This window comes from Lipomyces chichibuensis (genome assembly GCF_038497645.1).
Source record: "Lipomyces chichibuensis strain CBS 12929 unplaced genomic scaffold V1513scaffold_22, whole genome shotgun sequence".
NCBI lineage: Eukaryota > Fungi > Ascomycota > Lipomycetes > Lipomycetales > Lipomycetaceae > Lipomyces > Lipomyces chichibuensis.
Window position 1 is genome coordinate 222,452 of NW_027117474.1, and position 23,987 is coordinate 246,438.

At 45.8% G+C, this 23,987-nt stretch overlaps 9 protein-coding genes and 1 non-coding gene across 10 annotated transcripts; 2 read left to right on the forward strand and 8 right to left on the reverse strand.

The window, feature by feature from the left end:
* Positions 1–49: 49 nt before the first annotated feature.
* V1513DRAFT_127495 (TATA element modulatory factor 1 TATA binding-domain-containing protein) lies at positions 50–2,048 on the reverse strand. The gene is made up of 2 exons (XM_066894173.1): positions 1,864–2,048; positions 50–1,815 (listed from the first exon to the last, which is right to left on the reverse strand). The coding sequence occupies exons 1-2, from the start codon at positions 1,909–1,911 to the stop codon at positions 535–537; spliced, it is 1,329 nt and encodes a 442-aa protein (XP_066752882.1). The 5' UTR covers positions 1,912–2,048; the 3' UTR covers positions 50–534.
* A 3,085-nt stretch (positions 2,049–5,133) lies between these two features.
* On the reverse strand, positions 5,134–6,792 carry V1513DRAFT_447280 (VIT family-domain-containing protein). Its single transcript, XM_066898383.1, has 2 exons — positions 6,110–6,792; positions 5,134–6,052 (listed from the first exon to the last, which is right to left on the reverse strand). Exons 1-2 carry the CDS (start codon positions 6,538–6,540, stop codon positions 5,563–5,565), a joined length of 921 nt encoding a protein of 306 aa, XP_066752883.1. The 5' UTR covers positions 6,541–6,792; the 3' UTR covers positions 5,134–5,562.
* Positions 6,793–7,594: 802 nt separating this feature from the next.
* On the forward strand, positions 7,595–8,976 carry V1513DRAFT_127734 (ankyrin repeat-containing domain protein). Its single transcript, XM_066894174.1, has 2 exons — positions 7,595–8,241; positions 8,312–8,976. The coding sequence occupies exons 1-2, from the start codon at positions 7,992–7,994 to the stop codon at positions 8,794–8,796; spliced, it is 735 nt and encodes a 244-aa protein (XP_066752884.1). The 5' UTR covers positions 7,595–7,991; the 3' UTR covers positions 8,797–8,976.
* A 121-nt stretch (positions 8,977–9,097) lies between these two features.
* Positions 9,098–11,101, reverse strand: V1513DRAFT_432289 (mRNA capping enzyme-domain-containing protein; the record flags this gene model as incomplete). Its single annotated transcript, XM_066896397.1, has 4 exons — positions 9,098–9,138; positions 9,195–9,361; positions 9,417–9,799; positions 9,854–11,101. The coding sequence occupies 4 exons, from the start codon at positions 11,099–11,101 to the stop codon at positions 9,098–9,100; spliced, it is 1,839 nt and encodes a 612-aa protein (XP_066752885.1).
* Positions 11,102–11,721: 620 nt separating this feature from the next.
* Positions 11,722–11,792, reverse strand: V1513DRAFT_t66. The gene has a single exon. It is a non-coding gene; the product is annotated as a tRNA-Gly (tRNA).
* Positions 11,793–12,084: 292 nt separating this feature from the next.
* Positions 12,085–14,605, reverse strand: V1513DRAFT_447289 (beta-tubulin). Its single transcript, XM_066898384.1, has 11 exons — positions 14,446–14,605; positions 14,294–14,329; positions 14,185–14,198; positions 14,088–14,129; positions 13,973–14,027; positions 13,552–13,926; positions 13,411–13,491; positions 13,236–13,362; positions 13,102–13,187; positions 12,854–13,046; positions 12,085–12,788 (listed from the first exon to the last, which is right to left on the reverse strand). Exons 1-11 carry the CDS (start codon positions 14,455–14,457, stop codon positions 12,466–12,468), a joined length of 1,344 nt encoding a protein of 447 aa, XP_066752886.1. The 5' UTR covers positions 14,458–14,605; the 3' UTR covers positions 12,085–12,465.
* Positions 14,606–14,758: 153 nt separating this feature from the next.
* Positions 14,759–16,548, reverse strand: V1513DRAFT_465152 (RXT2-like protein). The gene is made up of 5 exons (XM_066900025.1): positions 16,398–16,548; positions 16,310–16,344; positions 16,082–16,206; positions 15,829–15,985; positions 14,759–15,775 (listed from the first exon to the last, which is right to left on the reverse strand). Exons 1-5 carry the CDS (start codon positions 16,427–16,429, stop codon positions 15,015–15,017), a joined length of 1,110 nt encoding a protein of 369 aa, XP_066752887.1. The 5' UTR covers positions 16,430–16,548; the 3' UTR covers positions 14,759–15,014.
* Positions 16,549–16,658: 110 nt separating this feature from the next.
* On the forward strand, positions 16,659–21,092 carry V1513DRAFT_485596 (Gryzun, putative trafficking through golgi-domain-containing protein). The gene is made up of 9 exons (XM_066900479.1): positions 16,659–16,841; positions 16,907–17,212; positions 17,263–17,732; positions 17,792–18,107; positions 18,157–18,844; positions 18,905–19,018; positions 19,071–19,496; positions 19,543–19,758; positions 19,811–21,092. Exons 2-9 carry the CDS (start codon positions 16,934–16,936, stop codon positions 20,932–20,934), a joined length of 3,633 nt encoding a protein of 1,210 aa, XP_066752888.1. The 5' UTR covers positions 16,659–16,841; positions 16,907–16,933; the 3' UTR covers positions 20,935–21,092.
* Positions 21,062–22,646, reverse strand: V1513DRAFT_127849 (argininosuccinate synthase). Its single transcript, XM_066894175.1, has 3 exons — positions 22,427–22,646; positions 22,271–22,367; positions 21,062–22,215 (listed from the first exon to the last, which is right to left on the reverse strand). The coding sequence occupies exons 1-3, from the start codon at positions 22,545–22,547 to the stop codon at positions 21,189–21,191; spliced, it is 1,245 nt and encodes a 414-aa protein (XP_066752889.1). The 5' UTR covers positions 22,548–22,646; the 3' UTR covers positions 21,062–21,188.
* Positions 22,647–23,623: 977 nt separating this feature from the next.
* V1513DRAFT_381175 (uncharacterized protein) lies at positions 23,624–23,987 on the reverse strand (the record flags this gene model as incomplete). The annotated part of the gene is made up of 1 exon (XM_066895059.1): positions 23,624–23,987. A coding segment is annotated over one exon (364 nt), but the record flags the coding sequence as incomplete, so codon positions are not given.

Here is a 23,987-nt window from a genome sequence, read left to right on the forward strand (position 1 = left end):
ACTGTTTGCTAGCTTTCTGCGGATGAATGCGGCGAAGGGAGAGATGTTATAGAGTTATATATAGTCTCTGTTTATATCGGCTTGGGTTTTTCAATGTATGTGTGTTGGCCTAATCATTTTCTTCATCGAGAGTGGAGTTAAAAGTTCTAGATCCGCAAAAATAAATTTAAGCAGTTATATCTGTGAATATATTTGATCAACAATTCGCTGGCAATGAATTAAAAACACAGCGTCATAATATAAATTTTTAAAATGACCCATAAAACAATGAATTAAATACATATGAAACATAAAAACACCGTGTCAAATGCCAACAAGACGACAAAAACGTGGCTGACTACAAAAACCAAAACAAACAGCTAGCCAAATGGAACAATTCAGAATCGACGCCCCAAATGCTCATCCTTGTCTCTTTCCGTCCTCCAAACTCTTTCTTCGTTTTGCGTTATTCGTAATACAAAAAAAAATAGCAAATGACCCAAATGGTCTTTGTCTAACATTCTCTTCCAATGCATCATTTCGCACGACATCATTCTAATCCCCGTTATGGTTGATTCTCTCGATTAACTCCTGAATCTGCTGGCGATACATCATCTTCAAATCCGCGACATCGTCTTGCAACTCATTTACCAACTCCGTCTTCTCACCAAGCAACTCAAGCGTTGTCTGCTCACGCAGTCGCAGGTCATCCATCTGGTTCTGAAGCTCGGTGCACTTAGATTCAACGTCTCGCTTGTCCTTGACTTCGCGAAGCAACTCGACAATTTCTTCTCGAGCCTGGTCACGGTCGCGCGCGAGAATCGCAAGTTCCTCTTTCGCAGATGCGAGTTCGGAGGATAGACGTCGGATAACCTTGCTCATCCGTTCAGAGGACGAAACACCGCCGATAGCTGTAGATGCATTGGAAGCCAAGTCGTCTCCTGGGTTGCTCTCGCCGGTTGAATCCGCCGAACCGCCATGACCGATGAACATGCTGTTCTGCATGTTGATCTGCTGGTGTGCTAGAGAAGAGTTCATCTCGGCCAATGATGCGAAGGATGCAGACGCCGATAGCACTGGTGTTCCTCCTGCTGAGTGTGATGGCGACGGTAGGTGATTCGTTTGAATCGACGGGATGCTTGCTCGCGTTGCTCGAGACACTCGGCGATACTGTATAGAAGTCGGAACGCCATTCGATCCGCTGACGCTATTACCTGCACTGGAGGTGCCGTACCAATCACCATATGACGATTCTCTGCTGAAATTGAAATTATTCCGACCACCGTTCTGTTGGATAATATAACCCGGTGACATATTCTTGGAGAATGTAGGAGATGGCAGAGCCGGTGGCGACCGTAATTGCATCATCGTCTCCTCGCGTCGAGCCTTTTCTTCTTCCAATAGCCGCTGTTCCAATTCTGTTTTCTCCTTCTCAAGCTCTTCAATTGCCGCCGCGGATCGCTTAGTCTCATCATCTATCCGTTGGCGCAGTGAAGCCACAACATCGTTCTGCAATTGTAACTCAGCTTCAAGGTCGCTAATACGAGATGTAACATTCTCTATTTCCTGCTCCGTCTCGCGAAGTCGGGCAGTCTCCGCCTGAAGTTTCTTTCGCAGAGTCCCCTCGCGTTTAGCAACCTCGTCATGTTCGTTCTCCAGACTGGCGATCCGTGAGTGCAGTGACGCTTCGATTCCATGCCAATTCTGTGTGGCAATTGCATATTGTGATTGTAGGGTTTCGACTTGTCGTAGCATCTTCGCTTGCGTGTCTCCTGTAGTTCCAGCAGAAAGTTCTTCGGCCTGTATGCGCAACATCTCGTGCTTATGTTCAAGGGACTGTTCATGTTAGTGAAATGACGACATATCAAAAAGATAGTAGCATACACTAATCTCCTCCCGGAGTTCATGCTCGCGAGCCTTCCATCTGTCCATCTCTCTGCTCAGCTTCGACCCCAAGTTAAACTTTTCATGAGTGAATCGTTCCTGCTCGAGTGCATGTTCAGCCTTGAGTGCTTCCCACTGCTGCGCCAAAGATTCTGCACGTTTCTTCTCCTTCTCCAGGGCTTCTGTCTGAGCTTTCTGCACTGCATCTTCTGCAAGTGCATTCGCCTTTGCGAGTTCATCGCGTAAATCCGAGATTGTGGCTTTCAGGGCATCTGTTTCCCGCTTTAAAATACCAGCCTCCGAATCCGTTTTGGCCAGAATTTTTATGCGCTCCGATTGCTTCCGCTCGATTTCATTTGCTTTCCGCAATCGTTCGCGCAGGTCAGCTGCCTCTTTCTCGGAGCGTTCCTGCCGCCGCTTCGCCTCTTGGGCCAGTCTCTCCGCTTCCCTCTCGGAGCTTCGTAATCGCTTAATAGTAGTCATATGCTTTAATTCATTTTTCGACAGCGTCTCACCTTCGAGGAGAAGTAAAGCGATTTTTTCATCTTTCTCTGCGAGTCGTGTGTCAATATGATTTAGATTTCCCTTCTTTTGTGTATAGTCGAGGAGCTCGTTAGACAGATATTTTACTTTCTCTTCGAGGATTGTGATACGGCTGAGAGAGGAATGAAGATCCTCTTGCTTTTGAGCAAGCTCGGAGTGGAGTTGTTGTAGATCCGAAGGTGGTGGTGGTGGTAGTTTCTCAGGGGGGGCACCTGTTTCTGCCACCGACACTTCATTCTGTGCCGAAGTTGTCGTCGAATTTGCATTCAAAGGCTGCGGATCTGTTGGTAGTGACTTTTCAGCTTCTGGTGCCGTGTCATCTTCCGCCTCGGATTTAATCGCAGTCGTCTGCTCAGATTCTTTCTCGCTTGAAGGTCGGCTATCTTCCATTGACGGTCTTCTGGTACTTTCCATCGATTGCCGCGCACTGCTGCTCTCAACGGACGAATATCCGGGCGTTGACCGTCTAGCAGGCGCGCTCCCCAATTTCTGCGCCTGCATCGCCAGCGCGAGCCGCTGCTGCATCGATATCCGCTGCCCAGTGCGATCTGTTGCAGGAGTCACTGGTACTATAGGTGCATCTGTCGCCATAGACGGGTCCAGTACCTTATCCAGACTCTGCTCGACAGTGGTAACTGCCCGCTTTATAAAAGAACCCCACTGGCTCGTACCATTGGAAGACGAGGTCGATGATGCCGGAGGCGGAGGTGTTGTAGCAGCAGGCAATGTCGGCGACGGCGTCGATATCGGTACTGGAGCTGCCGCTATGGGCGTTGCAGCCGGAGCCGGACCCGGACCCGGAGCCAATGTTTTTGTCGTCGCAGTGTACGGAGGGGCATCTTCTGGCGAGACGGCAGTTACTGATGCGGACTCTGATGGCGCTGGATCCGGCGTGGCTGCTTCGAGATTCGCGTCCTGGGATTGCCCCACCGCAATTGCTGCCGCTACCTCCGTCAAGTCAGCGTCGGAAGCCATTATTGGCCGTTGCAATAACTGTGCGAGAGTCTGTCGTCGTTTGTCGAATCAATCAATCGTCAGACGTCGGATTGCTTGAAAGACACTACCGTAGCTTGAGAAGTATACTGCGGCAGTCTGCGTGCTGGATCATGTGATGTTGAGCAAACACAACACTATTCTGGGTGCGATGTCCCAACTGATGCTGCATGTTTCCACTAACACTACACTCATCACGAAACAATACCGAGTCTTTACATAGTGTGTAGTCAAGCGACGTTGCAGCCTCTAATTAACAGTAAGTTATGAATTTTTAAGTCCCCTTACTCCCCTAGCAGCATCTGGAACCGAGGTACAGGCAGTACTTTGGTTAAGCCGATACCAATTGGTCAGTGCTAAAATAGCTGGTACAACAAAGCACCTTGCTGCACTTAGTAAATAATACTGCTACGTTATTATATAAATTGAATTTTATAGATCTCTATCACATTGTCATCAGATAGGCTCCATAAAGAGGCTGGGTTCTGGTAGACGTAGTATAACTCTTATCGCTGGTGGTACCACGACTACTTTTTATCATGCCAAACTCTCATTAACCGACATGAAACTATTTTCTCTCTACATACAAGTGGATCCATCCTTCGGGTGCCGTTTTTGATACCGCAGACCTCGGAATCATATATTCACCGTACTGTCGGTTACAGAATTACCACTATACAAACCAACTCGATATCTTTCGAACAGGATATCTGCCAGTAACTTTTGTACAAACGCATGCGGGGCCGGAGCAGGCGAGATACAATTTGTACGATTTGCAAACTTCTCTCGAGCGAATGCCCTAACCCCATGCGATAATAGTAATCCGTGTTCTTATATTTGATAACTTACATTATTAGCGATGCGACACGGGATTATCGTTTATTCCCAACAGGTGGCCAAGAAGCACTCCGAACGCACACATAAAAGCTCGGCCACTTCACTGAGCTTCATATCGACCTCATATTATCGTCTGCCTTCGGTATTTTGCATTATTGTTTAAGTACGCAGTCTTTAGGGCAGTCTGCTAAAAACACAAAATAATCACGAGATAGACAGTCCCGTGGCCAACAATATAATTGGAGAACTCGGCTATTAGAATGTATAGAAGCTGACCAATTCCATCCATCGCCTCTGGGTCTATCCTAGAACTAAACAAAGCTGGCAAGTCTTACTACAACTTTAAACATCATCTTAACCGAGTCTGCACAATCCAAGTTTAACCCAAACCCAAATGACGGCTTCGATCTCGCTCTATCTACGCAGAAGCTCTAGTTAGTGTGGCTCTGATTCACGGTAAGGACCCGGCAGCATGACGAATGTCGACTGGTCTGGAATGTTCATCAGGGGGACCGCACAAGCCTGACACATGGAATGCTGGTGACGGTCTAGACTGGTGACTGTCTGGCCATCGCTGTGAAAATGACTTTCGCTAAATGATGCGCGTACGGGTTTGTCAAGAATCCTTCTCGGATTCCAGGTGACGATCGATGGTCACAATTATTTATTATTACTGGATGAATTGATGCGGCTTAGTGAATTCGAGGCATTATTCGATGAAAACGGGGAGCGGACCAATCAGAGACAGTAACGCTAACAGCATGGTTTAGACCGACTCGCTGATAAGCTGACTGTGAAAGCCGTGCCTTTTGGCTTGGCTGGGTCATCATTCCACATCAAATGCAGCCACTTACATTCCCCAGTGATTTCATTTTAATATGGCAAGTATGGACTAGATTCATACTGTAAATATAATTCTATTCTAAAATTAATGCCGTACACTTAGCATGATTAGCTGACAGTTGTATACTACAAAAAAAATTACTAAAGGAGTGATTAATGTAGATGACCAAAACAATGACAAGAGCAGAATCACAATATACAAAAGATGCACACAAATGATATGATTACAAACCAAATGCCCCTAACAACAAAAAAATACAACCTAATAACAACACAAGGGACCCAAACAACCACATGGCGGATATAAAGACCTGGCAAACTTTTTAACATATTCTATATAAGCCTACCGCTCTAAAAAACCACATCTGAATCATCATTAAACAATTAAGTAAAACCGACACCCGCTTGAAATGCTGTAACAATGGGATCAAACCTAAAGGAGCGCAATGATTGTATGACAATCGACACTTAACAATGAAGCAATTAAGTACTGTCAATTAATCGGACCATAGCAAACGCAGCGCCAGCTGCGACGGCTCCTGTTAACACCATTTGCACTCCACCCCAGGCAGCTTGAAGCCTGTCGTTGTTACCGGTGAAAATAGTCTTCGCAATGCCGAAGATGAAGAGAGTTATAACCATGATGATTGAACTTAGAACAAGCCCAGCCTGGACAGTGTGAACAAACAAGTACGGGAAAAGAGGAACGAAACCACCAATGAAGTAAGCGGAGCCAATGGTAGCTGCCGAAATGAACTCTCGGCCAATGGGAGGCTCTTCCATGCCACGACCGAATTTCATAATAAAATTGACCATCTCTTCAGGGCTCTTCTCAAGGTCACCGAGGATAGAGGACACAGTGGATGGAGCTAAGCCATATTCGCTCATAGCTTCCATGACAGCCTCTTCTGAAGATGACCGATTGGTCTGAATAAGTTCTCTCTCGCACTCAAGCTGAGACTTGTAACAATCACTACAGTATGTTAGTAAAGAATGGAGAGGGGCTAAAAAACAAGTTTAATCAACATACCTTTCACTCTTGGCTCCCAAATAGCCGCCCAAACCCATAGAAATTGCACCACTAACAAGTTCAGCAATACCGCCAGTGATGACAACCCTAGTATCACCTAAACTGCTCAAGCCAGCAGTAAGAGCGAATGGAACGGTAAGACCATCGGACAAGCCAATAACAGCATCAGAAATTACTCGAGGCGAAAACCAATGCGATCGGCTGCCAGATCCTGATGAGCTGCTGGAAGCAGTAATCGTGTCGGACCCGGACGACTCACGATCAAAGGACTCGTGTTCGTCGAGAAGTGGTCGCCGTTCTTCCTCGTAGATAGGGAGAACGGTTTCAGTCGCACCAGACGAACCGATTTCGATAGCGGGTTGTTGTCTAGCGTTAACCTGACGTTTGCTGTTGGGCTTGTAGCCAAGCAAACATCGAATAAAAGTAGCCATTGTCGCTAAAACTAATTATCAACAGCGACGACAAGACAGTTATCGAAGAAGGAGACGATTGAGTAAGGTGCTGAGACAAGAAAAGCGAAGCGAACTTTGGAAGAAGATTCCGGGCGGGAAATAAATGTAGATAAATATGAACGACTGGAGTTGGTTAAGTCGATAGGGAACCAAATAACAATGAGCAGGCCAGGCCCGAGGGCTTTATCCATTCCTTCCGGCAGATTAGACAGGACCCGCCTTCTGGACCGGCTCTCAAGCTAATACGCTTGGGGAACGAAACAAACATATAGATTCACCCTCTTTTAGGCTTAGCGTATTACTTTAGTACTCAGTTGCACCAAATATGTGGCCCCTGGCACGTGCATGGAGCATAAGCAACAATTGCATGCGCTCTGATTGGCTCAATTCTATACTTCGAACTTGGTCTACAGCGGTCTAGACCGTCCGACTTACGCTTATCTCATTTTGTGCACAGCCGCTAATCAGCCACACGGGTGGTCGCACTCGCCGCAACTGTGCAAATCCCATTCTGGCATAGATCCACTATTCAGCCAGTTAAAAATCCTCGTATAAGAGGAATCTGTGTAATAATAATAGACGGATAGTGTATGGACTAACTAATCCCTTGTCTTTTTAGCATCATACGGACACCGAGTAGAAGATTGAGCCTCGAGTGACTGCTGACTCGTAACTGAAATAACGGTCTCATTACTAGAGCTCCAATAGACATCTACGCTGCAGCTGACGCGGCAATTTCAAGCCGTATGCAATATTGCGTGTTTAAATAGACTTCTAGACGTCTGAAAAACAGATATAGGCATTTCAACCGACGGGCTCGACGGGCACTCATGACCGAGCAGCGGCGCAGTATTTTTGTTCTTTATGGTGTTGTATATTCCTCCGCACAGATTTCCAAAATAATAGCCGGTTGTTGACGTATCAGCCTCTGGCCAATAAGAATGTGCGCAAAAACGCCTTATTTTTTGTCCCCATATCACTCGGGCTCTCGTAGCTGCCGAGCGGACCGTGATATTCGAGCTTTGTCCAATTGCTTGTTTGCCGGCTTGTAAGGGAGCGGGGCTTTTTAATATTCATTGTGGGTCTCATGAGTCCGTCTTTGGCGCAATGGCGCTCTAACTAAAAAGTCATTGCGAATTTGATTATTTTGCTACATTCTATAAGTTTACCTGAGTTGGCGTACCTTGCCGTGAAAAACACAATATGGAATAAGTTGTAAGCGATTGATTAATGAAATACTTCGCTCTTGTCCAAGTTTGGTCTCCTCATCGAGCCGAGCCCTTAAGAACACGTGAGCTGAGGGAGTCGGCGTCGGCGTCGGCGTCACATCATCGCAACGCTTTCGTAATAATACAGTATTTTTCCCCGCAGATAGGCCCCCTATGGACCCGGGTTCTGAAGCAGAGTGGTACCAATAACAATAACCTACCATGGCAGACGAAGAGATCGTTGACGCGTTCCCACTCCACACAGCGGCTCGTGAGAACCGCGAGCTCGCCGTCCGCTCCCTCATCAGATCCGATCCTTCGCTAATCTCGAAACGAGACGACGATGGCCGCACCCCGCTCTTCTGGGCTGTTAGCGCCGGTAATGCCGACATCGTGCAGGCGCTCCTGACAGCTGCGACTGGGCCTGACGGACAATTGAAGCGCATTGATATTGACGACTCTGACGAGGCCGGTAAGTCCTACTATAAAATTAGGATGCTTTAATACTCTTAAATCTAACATTGCGACTTGATGATATACAGGCTGGACAGTCGCCCACATCGCCGCGTCTGTAGGATCCCTTCCGATCCTGGATATGCTTTTACCATACGATGTCGATCTCTCTAGACAAACCTCAGCGGGTCAAACTCCACTGCACTATGCAGTTTCGCGCGTCCGATATGACGTCGCTGTGAGGTTAATCGAGATATATCCTGCCGCAGTACGAATCAGGGACCGGCAAAATCAAGTCCCATTACATCGGGCAGCCGCAATTGGGAATATCCCGTTGATTAATTTGTTGATTAAGAACAAGTCTCCGCTGAATACCGTCGATCGGTCCGGTTGGACTCCGTTGTTTCATGCGGCGGCTGAGGGTCATGGAGATGCGGCATTGGCACTGATCCGTGTCGGTGCAGACACAGAGAAAATTGATCCTGACGGAAACACGTTCTTGAACGTATGTCCGGACGATAAGGTGAAGAAGTGGATTCACGATATGGCTGCGCGGGAGGGACAGGAGTTGTAGGTTAGTTGGATCAATTAAACTAAAAACAATATGCATTGTATTTGGGTTCGGAATCGCATTCGTGAGACAAACAGATTGTATATAGGATCCGTAAATTACGGGGAAAAGGTAATGGAATATACGGAAAATAATAAACCTCAAAAAGAGTCCTTGGAGCATCAGTTCAGATATTTGACTGAAGATCAGGGTATGGAATTTTCAGTCGGGAGGCCTTGGACAACGGGAACCGTAGTCGTGTTTATTGCAAACTAGTTGACTTGTATAAATACAGATTTCAGCTTTGTTGTATCATATAGACCGTTCAACCAGCTAATTTTTCAAATGCAAAGGCCAAATAAAATCCTACAACATTAGTAAACATTACTTAACAAAATTATATATGATCTTGCTCAACGTACCTGCAGCTTCTCTCTGATCTCCTTCAATTCCATAACTTCCGTCCTGTTTCGTGACGCCCATGCGACGACAAATATCGAATAGTTCAGGATGCTCACTAGTTTCATCTTCGAATACATCATGGAACCCTTTGCGATATATTAATTCCAATTTGTAATCCTCGGCCATGCTAACATCTGATTAGTCTCTCTAATTCCTTCGTTTGGCTGCCTTCATAAACTTACGCTCTGAAGATTTCAAATGGCACCACATATTCAGGGACGTCCTCAACAGCATCCTCGAGGAAGAATGAATATCGTTGCCCGTAAGGAGGTCGGAAAATTCCGTTTCTGGGAGGATCATTATAAAACCTCACACTATATACAGAGTTGCCCCACTCCTTCGTTCCTGCAGGCAACTTCGCAATATGACCGATTATTGCATCTGAAGATGGAATAGTCCCTATAAATTTACCTCCTCTTCGAAGCGATCTTGACACATTCTCAAGCATCTGACGAGCCTTTTGTTCATTCTCAAACGCGTAATGCATGCAGAACTGCATGCTCACAATGTCAACAGGAAATACAGCCTGCTGCATATCTCTAGGAAGGTACGTTGCAATGGGCATCTAAACTGCATGTTAGAATAGTCGAATAAAAAAATTTGCTCAAGACTAGTATACCCCAAAGGCGTCACCATTAAAAAATTCCGCCCAAAATCTTCGCCGTCTCATGTTGTTATACCTCTCCGTGGCTTGATTTATACTGACATCGGCCACGTCAATACCGATGTAACCTCGAATACCCGCAATATCCCACTTTAGCAAGTCACCTCCTTTGCCACAGCCCATATCTAACACAACGTCATCTCTATTTGCAAATCTCTTTATAAGGACAGACTTTATAAAATTATTGAATGACTTTAGTTTAATGATTGGTGAGTACTGCCGATGCGCAACTCCCTGATCAGGTCGCGCGTTGTAGTGCTGCCGCACAACAGAGTCGATTGATCGTCGTGACAGCTCTGTCTGCGTACGCTGAGATTCCTGTACTTCTATTCGGCGGCGTTTTACAACATCTTGCTCGCGAGCCTCATGTGTTCGCCGAGCAGAGGCAGAAGGGCGCTTCAGTTTTCGCGGTGGAGATCGCGGGGGAGACTTAGGCTCCGGGAGCCGCCCTGACACAGATGATGTAGAAGCTACTTGAGCATGTATAGGTGACGCAGATGAAGATACATCCTTATTGTCGGGCGGTTTCGATAGATGTGCCAACTCTGACCCCCGAGCTCCATCATCAGCCTTTCTTTTAGATCCGGCATGTGCTATTGGTTTTGGTGTGTTCGTATTCGCGCTTTCCAGTTGTGTCTCTGTCGTTTTGTCTTTAGAATCGGTTGAAACTGCAGTTGAGCTTACCCATGATGATGATGTTGACTTAGAAGCTACTTGAGCATGTATAGGTGACGCAGATGAAGATACATCTTTATTGTCGGGCGGTTTCGATAGATGTGCCAACTCTGACCCCCGAGCTCCATCATCAGCCTTTCTTTTAGATCCGGCATGCGCTATTGGTTTTGGTGTGTTCGTATTCGCGCTTTCCAGTTGTGTCTCTGTCGTTTTGCCTTTAGAATCAGTTGAAGCTGCAGTTGAGCTTACCCATGATGATGATGTTGACTTATCGCGGATGTCGCTCGTGTCCGTTTCCACAGTTGCTCCTGTCGCGATCTCTTTCCCTGATGTATTCGTATTCGCGGTTTCCAGTTGCGTCTCTGTCGCTTTGCCTTTAGAGTCAGTTGAAGCTGCAGTTGAACTTTCCCATGATGATGATGTTGACTTAACGCGGATGTTGCTCTCGTCTGCTTCCACAGCTGCGTCCGTCGCGATCTCTTTCCCGGGCGCAATGACTCCATCGATGATCTTTGACTGATCTCTCATACTGATATTTCAAACTTTGACAAATTATATATTCGTCGTAAGATTTCTCCGGTTGCCAAACTGGATTTGATTGGTCAGTAACTCACTCAGTAACCAAACTTCAATTTTAATTTGCCAGCGTGCGGCTCTGATGTACCAGTACACAACATCGTCGCCGTTCTGTATGCTACTTTGACCCATATCTTTAGTCAATCCACAATTCCCCCCAGAATTCATTAGAGACAGATTCGCCAAGTATGATGGAATCCTGTCAAATTGGCTATATATACAATTGAGAAGCGGACCGCCTGTGCTAACGCTAATGGTTTGGTTCAGGCCACCAGCTACAATTAAGTGTGAACTGATTGCAAGGTATTTTATGCAATGGCAAGACAGACAAAATATCTGCCACAGGTCGGAGATTTGACCGACTCATGCGGACAGGCATCGCCGTGACCAGAGAAAAGGTGCGAAGGCAAGCGACGAACAGACAACAAAGTACTTGGCAACCCAATACCCACCGAGCCGCCTGCTATTAGTGACCAAAACCCCGAAAGCAAGAAGCAACTATCTACAATCCCAGGAATGTCCCACTGGTTCTATTACAATAATATTAAAAAACGAAGGAAAAAAAAATTATTTGCTTGATAGGGGAGTCGAACCCCTGTCACATCCTTGGGAAGGATGTATGATACCGCTACACTAATCAAGCCAATGAAACAACGATTTCGGCTAAACACAAAATATGTACCAAAGAAAAGGGTTAGGTATTTCCGCGTTTGAGGGCCATAATTCTTCTTTCATTCCTTTATCCTCTTCGATTTTTCTGGTTGGCGTTTGGATTCTATTATAGTCTGTATTCGTTCGTCCCTTTTCTCTCGTTCGTTTATTGTTTGTTCCGCCAGCAACTGTAATATTGTATAGTAATCTACTAGTTTTCAATCAAAAGAAATGTATAGGGTTCATTCCACATCGCCCCAATTCTTTCCTTGAAAACCAAAGCGGAGTTTATATTATCTAAGTGGCTTTCAGCACTATAATAATCGTGTTATATTGACAATATACATGCTGCTCAGGTGACCCTACTGCTCTGAAGCGTGATTAGATATCATCCGATCGGGGCACATAAAATCCAGCCGTCAATTTAAATCTACCAAACTTACTCAAGCAACAAATCAATTAGGATTGTGATACAAACAGCTTACATTGGTATATATATATAGCCTAAAACCAAGTAACGATACTAACTCAACTATAACAAAACACTAAGAAGCGATATAGGACAAATATTTGCTGATATACTAAAAAATATAAACGGATCACCCATTATTAGACCGCGGAAAAAAAATTCAAAGTACGCTGATGAACACCAATAGTCAATCCATCTACTGCTCCTCCTCCAAAGGCATCTCTTCTTCATACTCAAGCTCCTCGTCAGAAACCGTAGCTTCCTGGTACTGCTGATACTCGCTAACAAGGTCGTTCATGTTCGACTCAGCCTCAGTAAATTCCATCTCGTCCATACCTTCGCCGGTATACCAATGAATGAAAGCCTTTCGGCGGAACATAGCAGAGAACTGGTCACCAATTCGCTTGAAGAGCTCCTGGATGGAAGTCGAGTTGCCAATGAAGGTAGCGGACATCTTCAATCCCTTAGGAGGAATGGCGCAAAGAGCTGTCTGAACGTTATTGGGGATCCACTCGACGACTATAATTTACGTTAATGCCTCTCTTTTATAACATAACAAATACTTGGATGCTGAAAATCCTTACAGTATGCAGCATTCTTAGTCTGGACGCTTCTCATCTGGTCTTCAACCTCCTTGATCGAAACCTTTCCTCGGAAGAAGGCACCAACGGTGAGGTATCGGCCATGACGGGGGTCTGAGGCGGCCATCATATTCTTAGCATCGAACATTTGCTGCGTAAGTTCTGGCACTGAAAGGGCACGGAAAGAGTAGGAACCCTTGGTTATGATTAGCGATGTTTTTCGCAAAAGCACTAAGAACTGGTCCACTTACGACAGCGGTCAATGGCGCGAAGCCGACCATGAAAAAGTGCAGACGTGGGAAGGGAACCATATTGACAGCCAACTTCCTGAGATCACCTATACTAGGGTCAGGACGGTGTACAGTAAAAGTGAGACTCAACATACTGTTTAGCTCGCCTGGGAATCGAAGAGAAGTGGTGATGCCGGACATAACCGCGGACACGAGATGGTTGAGATCACCATAGGATGGCTCGCTAAGCTTCAAAGTGCGAGAGCAAATGTCATACAAAGCCTAAGGCAATTAGCTACCATTCAAGGGCTGCACGTGTGCTATTGCTACCTCGTTATCGATACAGAATGTCTCATCGGAGTTCTCTACAAGCTGATGGACGGACAAAGTAGCGTTGTAAGGCTCAACAATCTAAAGTTCACGTAAGTTACACAATAGTCATGTAGTTATGAAATGAGTGATACGACATACAGTGTCGGAAACTTTGGGTGATGGGACAACAGAGAACGTAGCCATCATGCGATCTGGAAACTCCTCACGGATCTTAGAAATCAAGAGAGTGCCCATACCAGCACCAGTACCACCACCAAGGGAGTGAGTGATCTGGAATCCCTGAAGGCAATCACAACCTTCTGCCTCTCTGCGTACAACGTCGAGAACTGAATCAACGAGCTCAGCACCTTCAGTGTAGTGACCCTTGGCCCAATTGTTTCCCGCACCAGATTGTCCGAATACGAAGTTATCAGGTCTGAAGAGGTTGCCAAATGGTCCGCTACGAACGGCATCCATAGTACCAGGCTCTAAATCGACCAGTACTGCACGAGGAACATACTTCCCACCAGTAGCCTATTTCAGTTAGAGGCATTTCTGCTGGTGTCACAATAGCCCATACTTCGTTGAAATAAACGTTCAAGCGCTCAAGCTGCAGATCGCTAGTTCCGTGATACCTAAACCAGACATTAGGCATGACGCTCAGTATATTTCAGATTTCTCATATGTTCACATACGCTCCGGAACCATCAATGCCGTGCTCGGCGCTGATAGTTTGCCTAGCACAAGTCTTGTTAAACCTGGTTCATATCGTTGAAAATTAAATGTATTTACCAAAAGGCAGCGCCCTGATTAAGCAGTTAGAAGCAAAGGTCCTGTAGATTGAAATAATACGCTGGACAATAATCCTTTCACGATCTGTCTCGTAATAAATACCACTTACAATCTGATTGCCACACTGACCGGCTGACAAATGAATCTATCGCAAGATTGTTAATCTCTGAAATACCAAATCACAGTAGCGCAAGCTGTAAGTTTAGAAAAGTTCTGCCGGGGTAACTCAGTAGAGTAACACCTAAATCAGACGCGTCTTACAATTTCCCTCATGGTGATCGAGAAATAAATGAAAGTCTATAATCAAGATAGCAATCAATTATCAAATACAGTAGGCAATGCTGATATGAGCGCAGCGGTGATTGCTCAGTTGTGGATGCTGGACCTGCGAAAAACAAAGAACTCATGACGGGGCGGCAAGCCAAGGGGCTCGGAACCACAACATTGTGGTTTGTTTACTTCTTGTCGCTCGCGTTACCCACTTACCCGGCTTCCCGCGATATAACCCGACCTTAAAGATCCAAACTTCGCGTTTAACTACTGATCACGAGCGCTACAAGTGAACTAATGACAGCTCCAAAAGATCTCATCGTATTTACAAACGTGCACAGCAACAATCCAAGATATTAATACATATGGCAGCAAACTGCACCATGGAGTAAATGATAATAACCTTCACGCTTTTGACACCATATACACCGGTACCATAATATGAAACAAAACCAGAATGCCATTGCACGGCCGCAAGCTATAAATCCCAATTCAGAAACTTACAACACTAACGATCCCCAGTCCAAGATAGTCAGCCATTTAACGAAATGTCGCAGGTTCTAAACAGCCTTAGCAGGCTCTTCGTCATCGCTCACATCCCCACCAACTTCACGGCACCATTTGTATACCTTGGCCCTAAATCTGTCGGCCCGTAATATACCGGATCTAATTTTATACAACGATCTGATAAATTCTTCTCCACGCTGGGCGGCCATCTGGGAAAGCTGTCGCGTCTCTTGCGCAATCTCGGGAGGGAAGCCGAAGTCGCGATCCACTTCCAACTTGGGTAACGCAAAAAAAGGCTCCAGCTCATTCGTGGCCTGGTTCCGCGTTACACGACGAGTGATCGCTCTATTTGACTCATCTTCATCTCCATTCCCATCCAAATTGGTATCCTCGGATTGAGGTTTCGAATTGCCATTGGCGGGCTTGGTCCCAGCAAGAACATCAGCATCTCCGAATTCGTCAATTTCTGTCTTCAAACCATCAACCGTGCCATTCGACTTGTTCTTAAGAAAACCATTGCTTCTTTGCTTGCTAGCAGCGTTGGGCTCTGACGTACTTTGCTCTTCTGGAATCGGGCTCTCGCCATCGTGATCGTAGAGTTCCGGAAGGTGAAGATTGCGATCTCGAATATACGCTGGATCATCACCCAAAAAAGCAGCTAGCAGCCGGTTAATCTGTGCTAGTTGCTTTTGTTCCGTGCAAATTAAGTCCAAAGCTCTCCTTGCGAGAGTTGATAGTGTGGTACGCGTGTAAGCCCTTGAAATACCTGGATGCGTAGGTAACTCGGACGGATGTCCAATTGGGGACAAAATAGCTGGCAAGACATTAATACTAATCCATAGCCTACAAAATCTTGACATAAATTACCTTCCAAGTTGATGCCGGCGTAGGGGTCGTCCTCGTCAGAATCGCCTTCGTCTTCCCGGTCGTCATCATCCGCATACTCTTCGTCACTGAGGTCCAAATCTCTATAGGATTTCTTCACACTGACAATTGCTCGTCTTTTATTCGCATATTCGATGGTCTGTAATCAATTGTCATAAAAATTAGTTCCATACAGAGACACTCGCCGTCACACCAAATATGCACGAACGCTACAACACGAAATATACCAACTCACCTGGGGTATTGATGCAGCTCCATATGACACCCCAAGTCTTCCCTCTTGAACGGTTCTAGATTTTCTTTTCAGCTTTCGCCCTCGATTTGAGCCAGCCGCTCCAATAGAGGAATCTGAATCCGAAGCTATCAGAACGAAAGATTAGCACCGTCTTTTCAACCAACCCAACACATTGAAGACCAGATACAATCAAGCTTATTATAAGCGCTCGCGGAAATTTTCGCTTACCATCTTCTGGGCGTGCAAGTGCCGCCTTAAACCGCCTGTAAATAATTAGGATGTCCAATCCCTCGACGACTTTATTCTGGCTACTTACAAGATCTCTTCCGCAACGTGCTGGTCAACCATTTCGATTAACAAATAATAACAAGCTGAACAATCCTCCTTCGCAATCCAATATGTAAACGAAAAGTGCCACTGTGTTCGTTACTCTCCTTGACCAGGTCATGCACGATTGCGCTTGATGCTGAAGCGCAGAGCTGGACATTTCGGCGGGCGATCACAGGCACAAACCTTATATTGGAACTGCTTAGCGCCGCAATTACCCTGCAAGTTTGTAGCAGACTCTGGAAATGCATGTCTAGCAAAGTGGACACGCGTATGCTTCTCACAATTTATTTACGCTCGAATGGTATACAATAATATAATTATAATCGACTTGATACTTGCTTGTTTTGTTTGCAAAAGCAGGTCTTGATACTTCCAGCGTCCGCTGTTCACATTCTCCCCTGCCGACGTCCTACTTTAATGATCCAAATAGGTGAGATCTTCTAACAAAACGTCTACCTTTACCGTTTTGAACATGATGAGTATTAATATGAGTAGGCAGTAAAATAGTCGTTAACGTTCAACATGGAGGTATATCCGCCTGAATATCTATGCCATAACCTACCCTTGATGCTGGTTAGGGGCCTCACAACCACACCCAGCAAGACCTCGCAATCAAAATTGAATACTTCAAGCCCCGATTCCCCTGTTGGGCCACCACTGATCGACACGTCATTTCCCGATGGAGCGGAGTTATTCAAAGCATTCACAGAGGGTGCAGAGGGACAAATATGGGAACGAAGCGCGGTAAAGGCTGATCGCAAGGCTCATGATCCAGTATTTAGAGTCTTGACCGTGGGAAAGGTACGTTAGTGCAATGGAGTGCTCGGAGTTTGGTGCTAACCTGATTGAAGGATTACCAATTGCCTGCAAAAAAGGCGTCGCCGTTGTCACCGGTGTCGGTCTCATCGTTCTCGTCCGGACCGAAGTCGCCAAGCTCGCATTCCCCTCTATCTCCTCTCTCGCCAGAGTCGCCTTTGTTTCCGGATGGTATAATATCCCAGTTCTGGCTAAGGAAATATCGAAACTCTCTGCCAGCTGTATTTGTGTCTTTCCACGAAATATTCACAGAATCAGACGGCACCAAGAGCAAGTCAAGTCACGACAACGACTTGATCAAAGAACTAAATGATTTGAAGAAGCAGTTTTCTGAACGCAACGTGAAATTTGTGGCAGTAGTGGTGAGCCGAAGAAGTATATTACAAAGCATCGACTTAAATGAACGGATTAGCTATCTACGGAAAAACACTGGTCTAGATGCGAAATCTGGTTTATTTTCCCTGCCGCCATGCTCGCCTCTCGAAATCCAAACATTTGTAAGAGAGTATGTCATAATTTCTGTTTCTATGATTTACTGGCAATAACTAACATCTGAGTCATTAGATTAAAACAGGTGCTATATCCAATTGCCTTAGACTTCTACTCAACGCTTTTGAAGCATGCCCGACGGAAACGTGCTAGAAATGGAGGATCACAATCTCCTCCTGTGTCTAATGGCCAGCAATTGAGTGCCGCAGGATGGAATATTAGATACGAATTTAAGCAAGCGGTTTTTGCTGAATTTAGACAAGAAAATGATGTCGCAATTAAATTGTACGGAATCGCGTACGAATCTTTGCTGGAGTACTTTGATTCGATATCGATTGGTAGCCCCCGGTGGAACGAAGCCAGGATGATTTTGGACACTATGGCATTCAAGGTAATTCTCGCTGTTTGTGGAATATGAGCTGTCGCTGACTCACTTCGAGATTTTGAAATGCAACCTGTACCAGTGTCAGCCTGTAATGGCCCAAAAGGTCTTCAATGTACACATCGAGAGTGTAACAGCCCTGGTTGAGAAGAAGTTTTCTACCAAGGATACATACAGCTACTTTGCATGGAAAGCTCAGCAATACTGGTTGCTTGCTCAACTATTAGACTTAGTCCCGGAAGATATCTCTCCAAGGTCTGTACCGTTTACAGGCGTGAATACTACAATTGTGGGTCCAGACTTCCCCTCCGCCAATGTCTTGCACCATTCCGGCTTTCAATATTTGGGTGCAGCAGGACTGACTATTGAGCGAAGTCGGCTAGCCAGAGATTCAGTGCCAGAGCCTCTTGACTTGTATCTAGTTCCGCCACCCGAGCAAGAACATTATTTTGATCACTCCGGACTAGTGCTAAGCTTGCTGGAAACCGCATATGCTCGATTCAGTAATGGTGACGGTTCGCAGACAAGAATGCAGGCTTACATTGCGCACGAGATCTCACAAATACATTTTAAGGAGGGCAATTATGTGGATGCCTTAAAGTATTTCCATCTCTCAGAAACTGAATACAGAAGAGAAAAATGGTACACTATATTGGGTTCGATGATATCGGAAGCGGTTATTTCAGCTAGAAAGTGTGATAACAAGTTCGACCTAGTTAAGCTACAATTTGAGAGCTTGTCTCGAGGTATGGAGTCTGTCTGTAACTCGAACTGTCTGGCCTTCATTTGCTGACGTGAATAATAAGAATTCGCTCCGTGGAACTCAGGCGTAGCAAATATTTCAGATTTTTTGGATGGATCCGAGGATGCTGGTGAAACGCAAGTATATGTTGTGGATTCAGACAATATTGTGTCTTTTGGTAAGTGGGAGAGCCATCGAATCGGCTAGATTATATTCTGATGACAATGCAGTTGATGCACACTTTGCCTTCATGGCAGCCGAAGCGCACTTAGCGAGCTCTGTAGTTGGCCAACTAACGTTACGGTCGCAGCATACATCAGCTGTGGGGGCGGTGAGAATGTCATCTGTGCAGCTAAACTTTACGGGGGGCTTGAAACCTATTTTAATAACACATGATGACACCCTGTCTGACACCCGAGCGCAGAAATTAGAACTATCTGATATAACCGGAGAATATTGTAATGCCAAAGGGTGTTTAGTATTCCAGCCTGGAGACGTACGAACGTTTGAGATATCCCAGCAAATCAAGACGTTGGGAACTGTTACAGCATCCTCATTGATACTGACATTTGAGGAGAGTTCGTTCACAGCTAAATTAGCTGTAGACTTAGCAACTGTACCGTTCGACGAAGCACTGTCCAAATGGTGGATAGAGGGTGAGCATTTAATTGTTCTTCTGAGATCATTCGCTGACATTGACAGATGGAGGAATATTGTACTCCCAACGACTAACCTCATCGGTACCACGGTCAATAAAGATTATACCCAAACAGCCGCATGTCGATATCGTATCCGGATTGAAAGGTCCTGCCTATATTGGCGAAAGGCTCACGATACCGCTCACAATAATCAGTCGTGAGGACGAAGATATGAGACTGTCCGTCAAAATTAAGGCTCAGAATGTGGAAGGCCAATTCAGTGAGTTCGCGTTACATAGGCTATTGTTCTGGCCAATTCTAATGCTCTCTAGATGTGCCGACTACTTGGATGGGAAGTGAGGGGTCATCAGACACTATCGAACTCGGAACTGTTGCATCTTTTTCCAGCGTGCAATGCCAATTCTCAATCAGTATGCCATCAGATGCATGTGACTTGATTGTTGACGTGACAGCCACGTATCTACTTGCCTCTGAACCAGATATCAGTATTGTCAAGATCCATACAATTGACTTACCGGTGATCTTTCCATTCCATGTGTCGTATGATCTCACACCCCGAATCCACCCACGTAGGTGGCCAAGTCCGTTTTTTATATATGATCTCGAATCCCACAGTCCACCAATTACAAAGCGGTGGTCTCTTTCAGCAGTAATCGATGCAGTCGACTTGCAACATCTTGAGATTCGCGACTACGAATTTGACGTTTCGAATGTCGTTGGTGTACATTGCAAACTTCTGGAAGACGGGCCCCAAGCTTTTCAACGGGATACTTCAAGCTCTGACGCCTATCAACATAATTTCATGATTGATGTTACCAATAACGATCCGATGGAAAAACGAATTGCTACAGCTGATGCGAAACTCACGCTATCATGGCGACGAACTAATATGGACAGCGGTTCTGATGAGAAGAAAGATAACAACTTCACCTTACCGACGCTAAAGCTCACGTTCCCGCTACTTGAACCTAGAGTTCTTATGGATGTCGAGTCGACGTCTTCGGAGAAGGTTCACTTGGTGTATTTCATTGAAAATGCTACAAGCCATCTTCTCACATTCTCTGTTACTCTCGATTTGAATAATGACATGTCGCTTTCATATCCGATACGGCATCAGATGCGACAGCAATCGTTTTCAAATGATTACGATGAACACGACCATGCCTCAATACAGGAAAAGGTACCCCTACAACGCGCGAATTTCGCATATGAAGGAGCCAAGCAGGTTGGTGTTAGAGTTTTACCCTATACCGCTCGTAGGCTTGACTATGAACTGCTTCCGCTGGCGGTTACATCTGGCTGGCAACGCGTCCCTGCTTTGAGAGTGTACGATACGCATTTCAAGAAAAGCCTTAGCGTGTTCCCGGCGAGCGAGAAATTCAAGGTTGACTTCAAAACTGGGGCCGTGTATGTGAACATTTCGTCCACACCTTAGTAACAGCAGTGAAGGAGTGATTCAAAATATATTGCTCTTTGATACTGCATACTCTACTCTGCTATAATGTATTTGACTATGTATATTGGATTTAAGGTTATGTAGGTGATACATGGTTGAGCTTATACATTGTAAGAGATATTGTTATTACACAGTGGTATTGTATACCATACAAACGCTGTAAACTACACGATTCGTACACCTTGCGCTAACCGTTATGTCCTTGCCGACTGTATATCTTAATATGACGATATCTAATACGCCTCACCCTTCTCATGCTTGGCCCGGCCATACTTCTTGAGTCGGATAGCCTGGACAGCAATGAAGCCGGTAGCATCGGTAGGCTCGAAGTCACCGATTTCATCCATAGATGATTCATTGGCATCGTACAGCTTCTCAGTCTCGCTAGATCGGCCAAGGATAATCATGTTGCCCTTGTAGACGGCGCATCGGACCTGGCCATTGACGTTCTTCTGGGAAGGAGGGATCATGGCGCGGACGTACTCGCACTCGGGGGTGAAGTACATACCGTTGTAAAGCTGACGAGAGAATGTAGTGGTGACGAATTGGTCACGGATAGCACGGACCTCACGGTCAAGCACAAGACCTTCCAAATCGACGTGGGCAGATCGGAGGAGAGTGAGACCAGGTGTTTCGTAGCAGCCACGGGACTTGAGACCAATGAAACGGTTCTCAACAATGTCGATACGGCCGACACCATTACGACGGGCAATAGCGTTCGCGGTTAGGAAGACTTCAACGGAATCTGTGACCTCCTTGCCCCCTTCGTAGATCAACTTGACCGGCAGACCCTTCTCGAAAACGATTGTGAACTCCTCTGGCTTGTCGGGAGCATCCTGGGGGTCGACCGTAAGCTTCCACATATCCTTTGGAGGAGTTGTGTTGGGGTCCTCGAGAATGCCAGCCTCGAAAGAGATATGAGCCAAGTTCTCGTCGGTACTCCAAGGCTTGGCCGCGGTCTGTTGGACGGGAATTCCCTTCTCGCCGGCGTAGGCGAGAAGAGCACTTCGGCCAGCGAATCTGTTGAAGAATTCAGGCAGACGCCAGGGGGTGATGCACTTGATATTGGGCTGGAGAGCGTAGAATGCCAGCTCGAATCGGACCTGGTCATTACCTTTACCAGTGCAACCGTGGGTGACAGCAAAGCAGCCCTCCTCCTGTGCAACCTTAATCTGAGCACGGGCAATAACTGGTCGGGCCAATGAGGTACCAAGGAGATAGACGTTCTCGTAGATGGCGTTGGTCTGGATAGCCGGGAAGCTAATTAGGTAGTGTTAACTTCCATAACAAGTCCGAAGTACTGCAATTAACTTACCAAAGCTCTTCAACAAACTCCCGACGGACATCCACCAAGACATACTTGGTAGCACCAATCTTGAGAGCCTTTGCACGGGCAGCCTCGAAATCCTCCTCTATATTCTTGTTAGCATATTGCTACCGTGACAACAACACGGGTGTGTTAATGACTTACCCTGGCCAATGTTGGCCATGAAGGCAATCACCTCGTATCCTTGCTCAAGTAGCCAGGCGAGAATGACGGAAGTATCGAGACCACCAGAGTAGGCGAGGCAAACTTTTCCTTTTGATGGCATTTCTCTAGTGATTTAGACATGTTAGATACCATTCGAAAGAAGCGACACGAGCACAGTCACATTGAGGGCCAATCGACTAATTATGCAGAGCAGACTTGTATACGTACCTTAGATCACGGTTGGGGGTTATTGACGGTGTTGAGGGACCTCGAAAAGTCGGTGTCAATAAATCACGAAAGATATTTTTTTAACATGAGTCAAGTCGAGATTGCGCGCGAGACACATTTTGGATTCCCTTACCCTACACTATTCTCAGATCCGACAATTGACTCGTCGTCGCTAACACAGTGTGCGGCTTTCAGACTCTCCAACCTCCAAGAGGAATGCACATTGTGGTCTATATATAGCACTGACGCGGTAATGCTGTTCTAGTTTCCGGGAGTAAGACCAGCGAGATTTGTTACTTCGGCAATACGAGAAGAGAATTTGTTGCACCATGAATTTGTTCAGGTATTATTGCATAATCCACTAAGTTAATGATAACCCGCAAATAAATTCCTCCACGGATGACTACAGGGGAATATAACGAGGAGGATGAACGCTAAACTATGGAGCAACTTGAGATGGGCAAGAATATACGCAGACAATGCAGTATATTAAGGAGCCCAGCTACATGGAAGAAGCGGCTTCAACCTATAAATCCCCACAAAGGAATGTAATTACATCATACGGTAACTAATACAGGGTTAGGTGATTTGATGATAAATAAAATGACAATTTACAAAGTTCAGTCTTTAGTAGCTGTAATGGCTCAATCGTTTGGGAGTGGGCTAATCTCTAATGTTGCTGTTCGCGTGCGGCTTCTGACGTACGCTACACGATTTTGTCCGGTTCGAATCCTGTGGTCGGCGGTTTTTTCGTGAGATACGGGTAACCTGTCTTCGCGTCCGCTCTAAGAAATTGAGTACACTTGAGTAGAGCAATCTAGCAGAGGCTTCTTTGCCATGGGATGGCGACGCGGGTCACAGAGTCGTGTATTGAATGGTGGATGGGGATGCGTTAGCCTGCAACTGAATTTATTATCTTTTTATTTTTTGTATAAGTTAACGTTATATAACATTATAATAAATAAGAATTTATTCTGCATTACCTTTACATGTACGTGAGGTATGTCCGCTCTGGTTGCAACGGCTACACCGTCTGATAGTACGTGTTTCTTCTACGGCTGCCCTCCTGTTGTCTTCCCGTTGGACCACTTCTTCATTATGCGGTGTACGTCGTTGCCCTTCTGCTCCGGTCAAAATATTATTCGAAGCAATAAATGATCTAGTAGTTTGGCGCTTTCTCTTTTGGCGTTCTACGCTGCCCTGCATTTGTGTGAGTTGATCAGTTAAAATCGCGGCCTGATATAGTGCTAATTCCGCGCACTTCCTTATCTGATCAATTGCAACATGCGTTCGACCTGGCGGGCTTACTCTGCCTAAATATTCTTTAATTTTC

Coding starts and splice junctions, on each gene's coding strand:
- V1513DRAFT_127734 (XM_066894174.1), top strand. CDS start 7,992: ATGGCAGACGAAGAGATCGTTGACGCGTTCCCACTCCACACAGCGGCT. Junction 8,242..8,311: donor TGACGACTCTGACGAGGCCG/GTAAGTCCTACT, acceptor GATGATATACAG/GCTGGACAGTCGCCCACATC.
- V1513DRAFT_127495 (XM_066894173.1), bottom strand. CDS start 1,911: ATGGACAGATGGAAGGCTCGCGAGCATGAACTCCGGGAGGAGATTAGT. Junction 1,816..1,863: donor AACTCCGGGAGGAGATTAGT/GTATGCTACTAT, acceptor TAACATGAACAG/TCCCTTGAACATAAGCACGA.
- V1513DRAFT_447280 (XM_066898383.1), bottom strand. CDS start 6,540: ATGGCTACTTTTATTCGATGTTTGCTTGGCTACAAGCCCAACAGCAAA. Junction 6,053..6,109: donor TTGGGAGCCAAGAGTGAAAG/GTATGTTGATTA, acceptor AACATACTGTAG/TGATTGTTACAAGTCTCAGC.
- V1513DRAFT_447289 (XM_066898384.1), bottom strand. Junction 13,047..13,101: donor TCGCGCCATTGACCGCTGTC/GTAAGTGGACCA, acceptor ATCATAACCAAG/GGTTCCTACTCTTTCCGTGC. Junction 12,789..12,853: donor GACTAAGAATGCTGCATACT/GTAAGGATTTTC, acceptor CGTAAATTATAG/TCGTCGAGTGGATCCCCAAT.
- V1513DRAFT_127849 (XM_066894175.1), bottom strand. CDS start 22,547: ATGCCATCAAAAGGAAAAGTTTGCCTCGCCTACTCTGGTGGTCTCGAT. Junction 22,368..22,426: donor CATGGCCAACATTGGCCAGG/GTAAGTCATTAA, acceptor ACAAGAATATAG/AGGAGGATTTCGAGGCTGCC. Junction 22,216..22,270: donor GAGTTTGTTGAAGAGCTTTG/GTAAGTTAATTG, acceptor CTACCTAATTAG/CTTCCCGGCTATCCAGACCA.
- V1513DRAFT_485596 (XM_066900479.1), top strand. CDS start 16,934: ATGGAGGTATATCCGCCTGAATATCTATGCCATAACCTACCCTTGATG. Junction 18,845..18,904: donor ATTTGAGAGCTTGTCTCGAG/GTATGGAGTCTG, acceptor GTGAATAATAAG/AATTCGCTCCGTGGAACTCA. Junction 19,497..19,542: donor GTCCAAATGGTGGATAGAGG/GTGAGCATTTAA, acceptor TGACATTGACAG/ATGGAGGAATATTGTACTCC.
- V1513DRAFT_465152 (XM_066900025.1), bottom strand. CDS start 16,429: ATGGTTGACCAGCACGTTGCGGAAGAGATCTT. Junction 16,207..16,309: donor ACTTGCACGCCCAGAAGATG/GTAAGCGAAAAT, acceptor TCGTTCTGATAG/CTTCGGATTCAGATTCCTCT. Junction 15,776..15,828: donor CGCCGGCATCAACTTGGAAG/GTAATTTATGTC, acceptor ATGTCTTGCCAG/CTATTTTGTCCCCAATTGGA.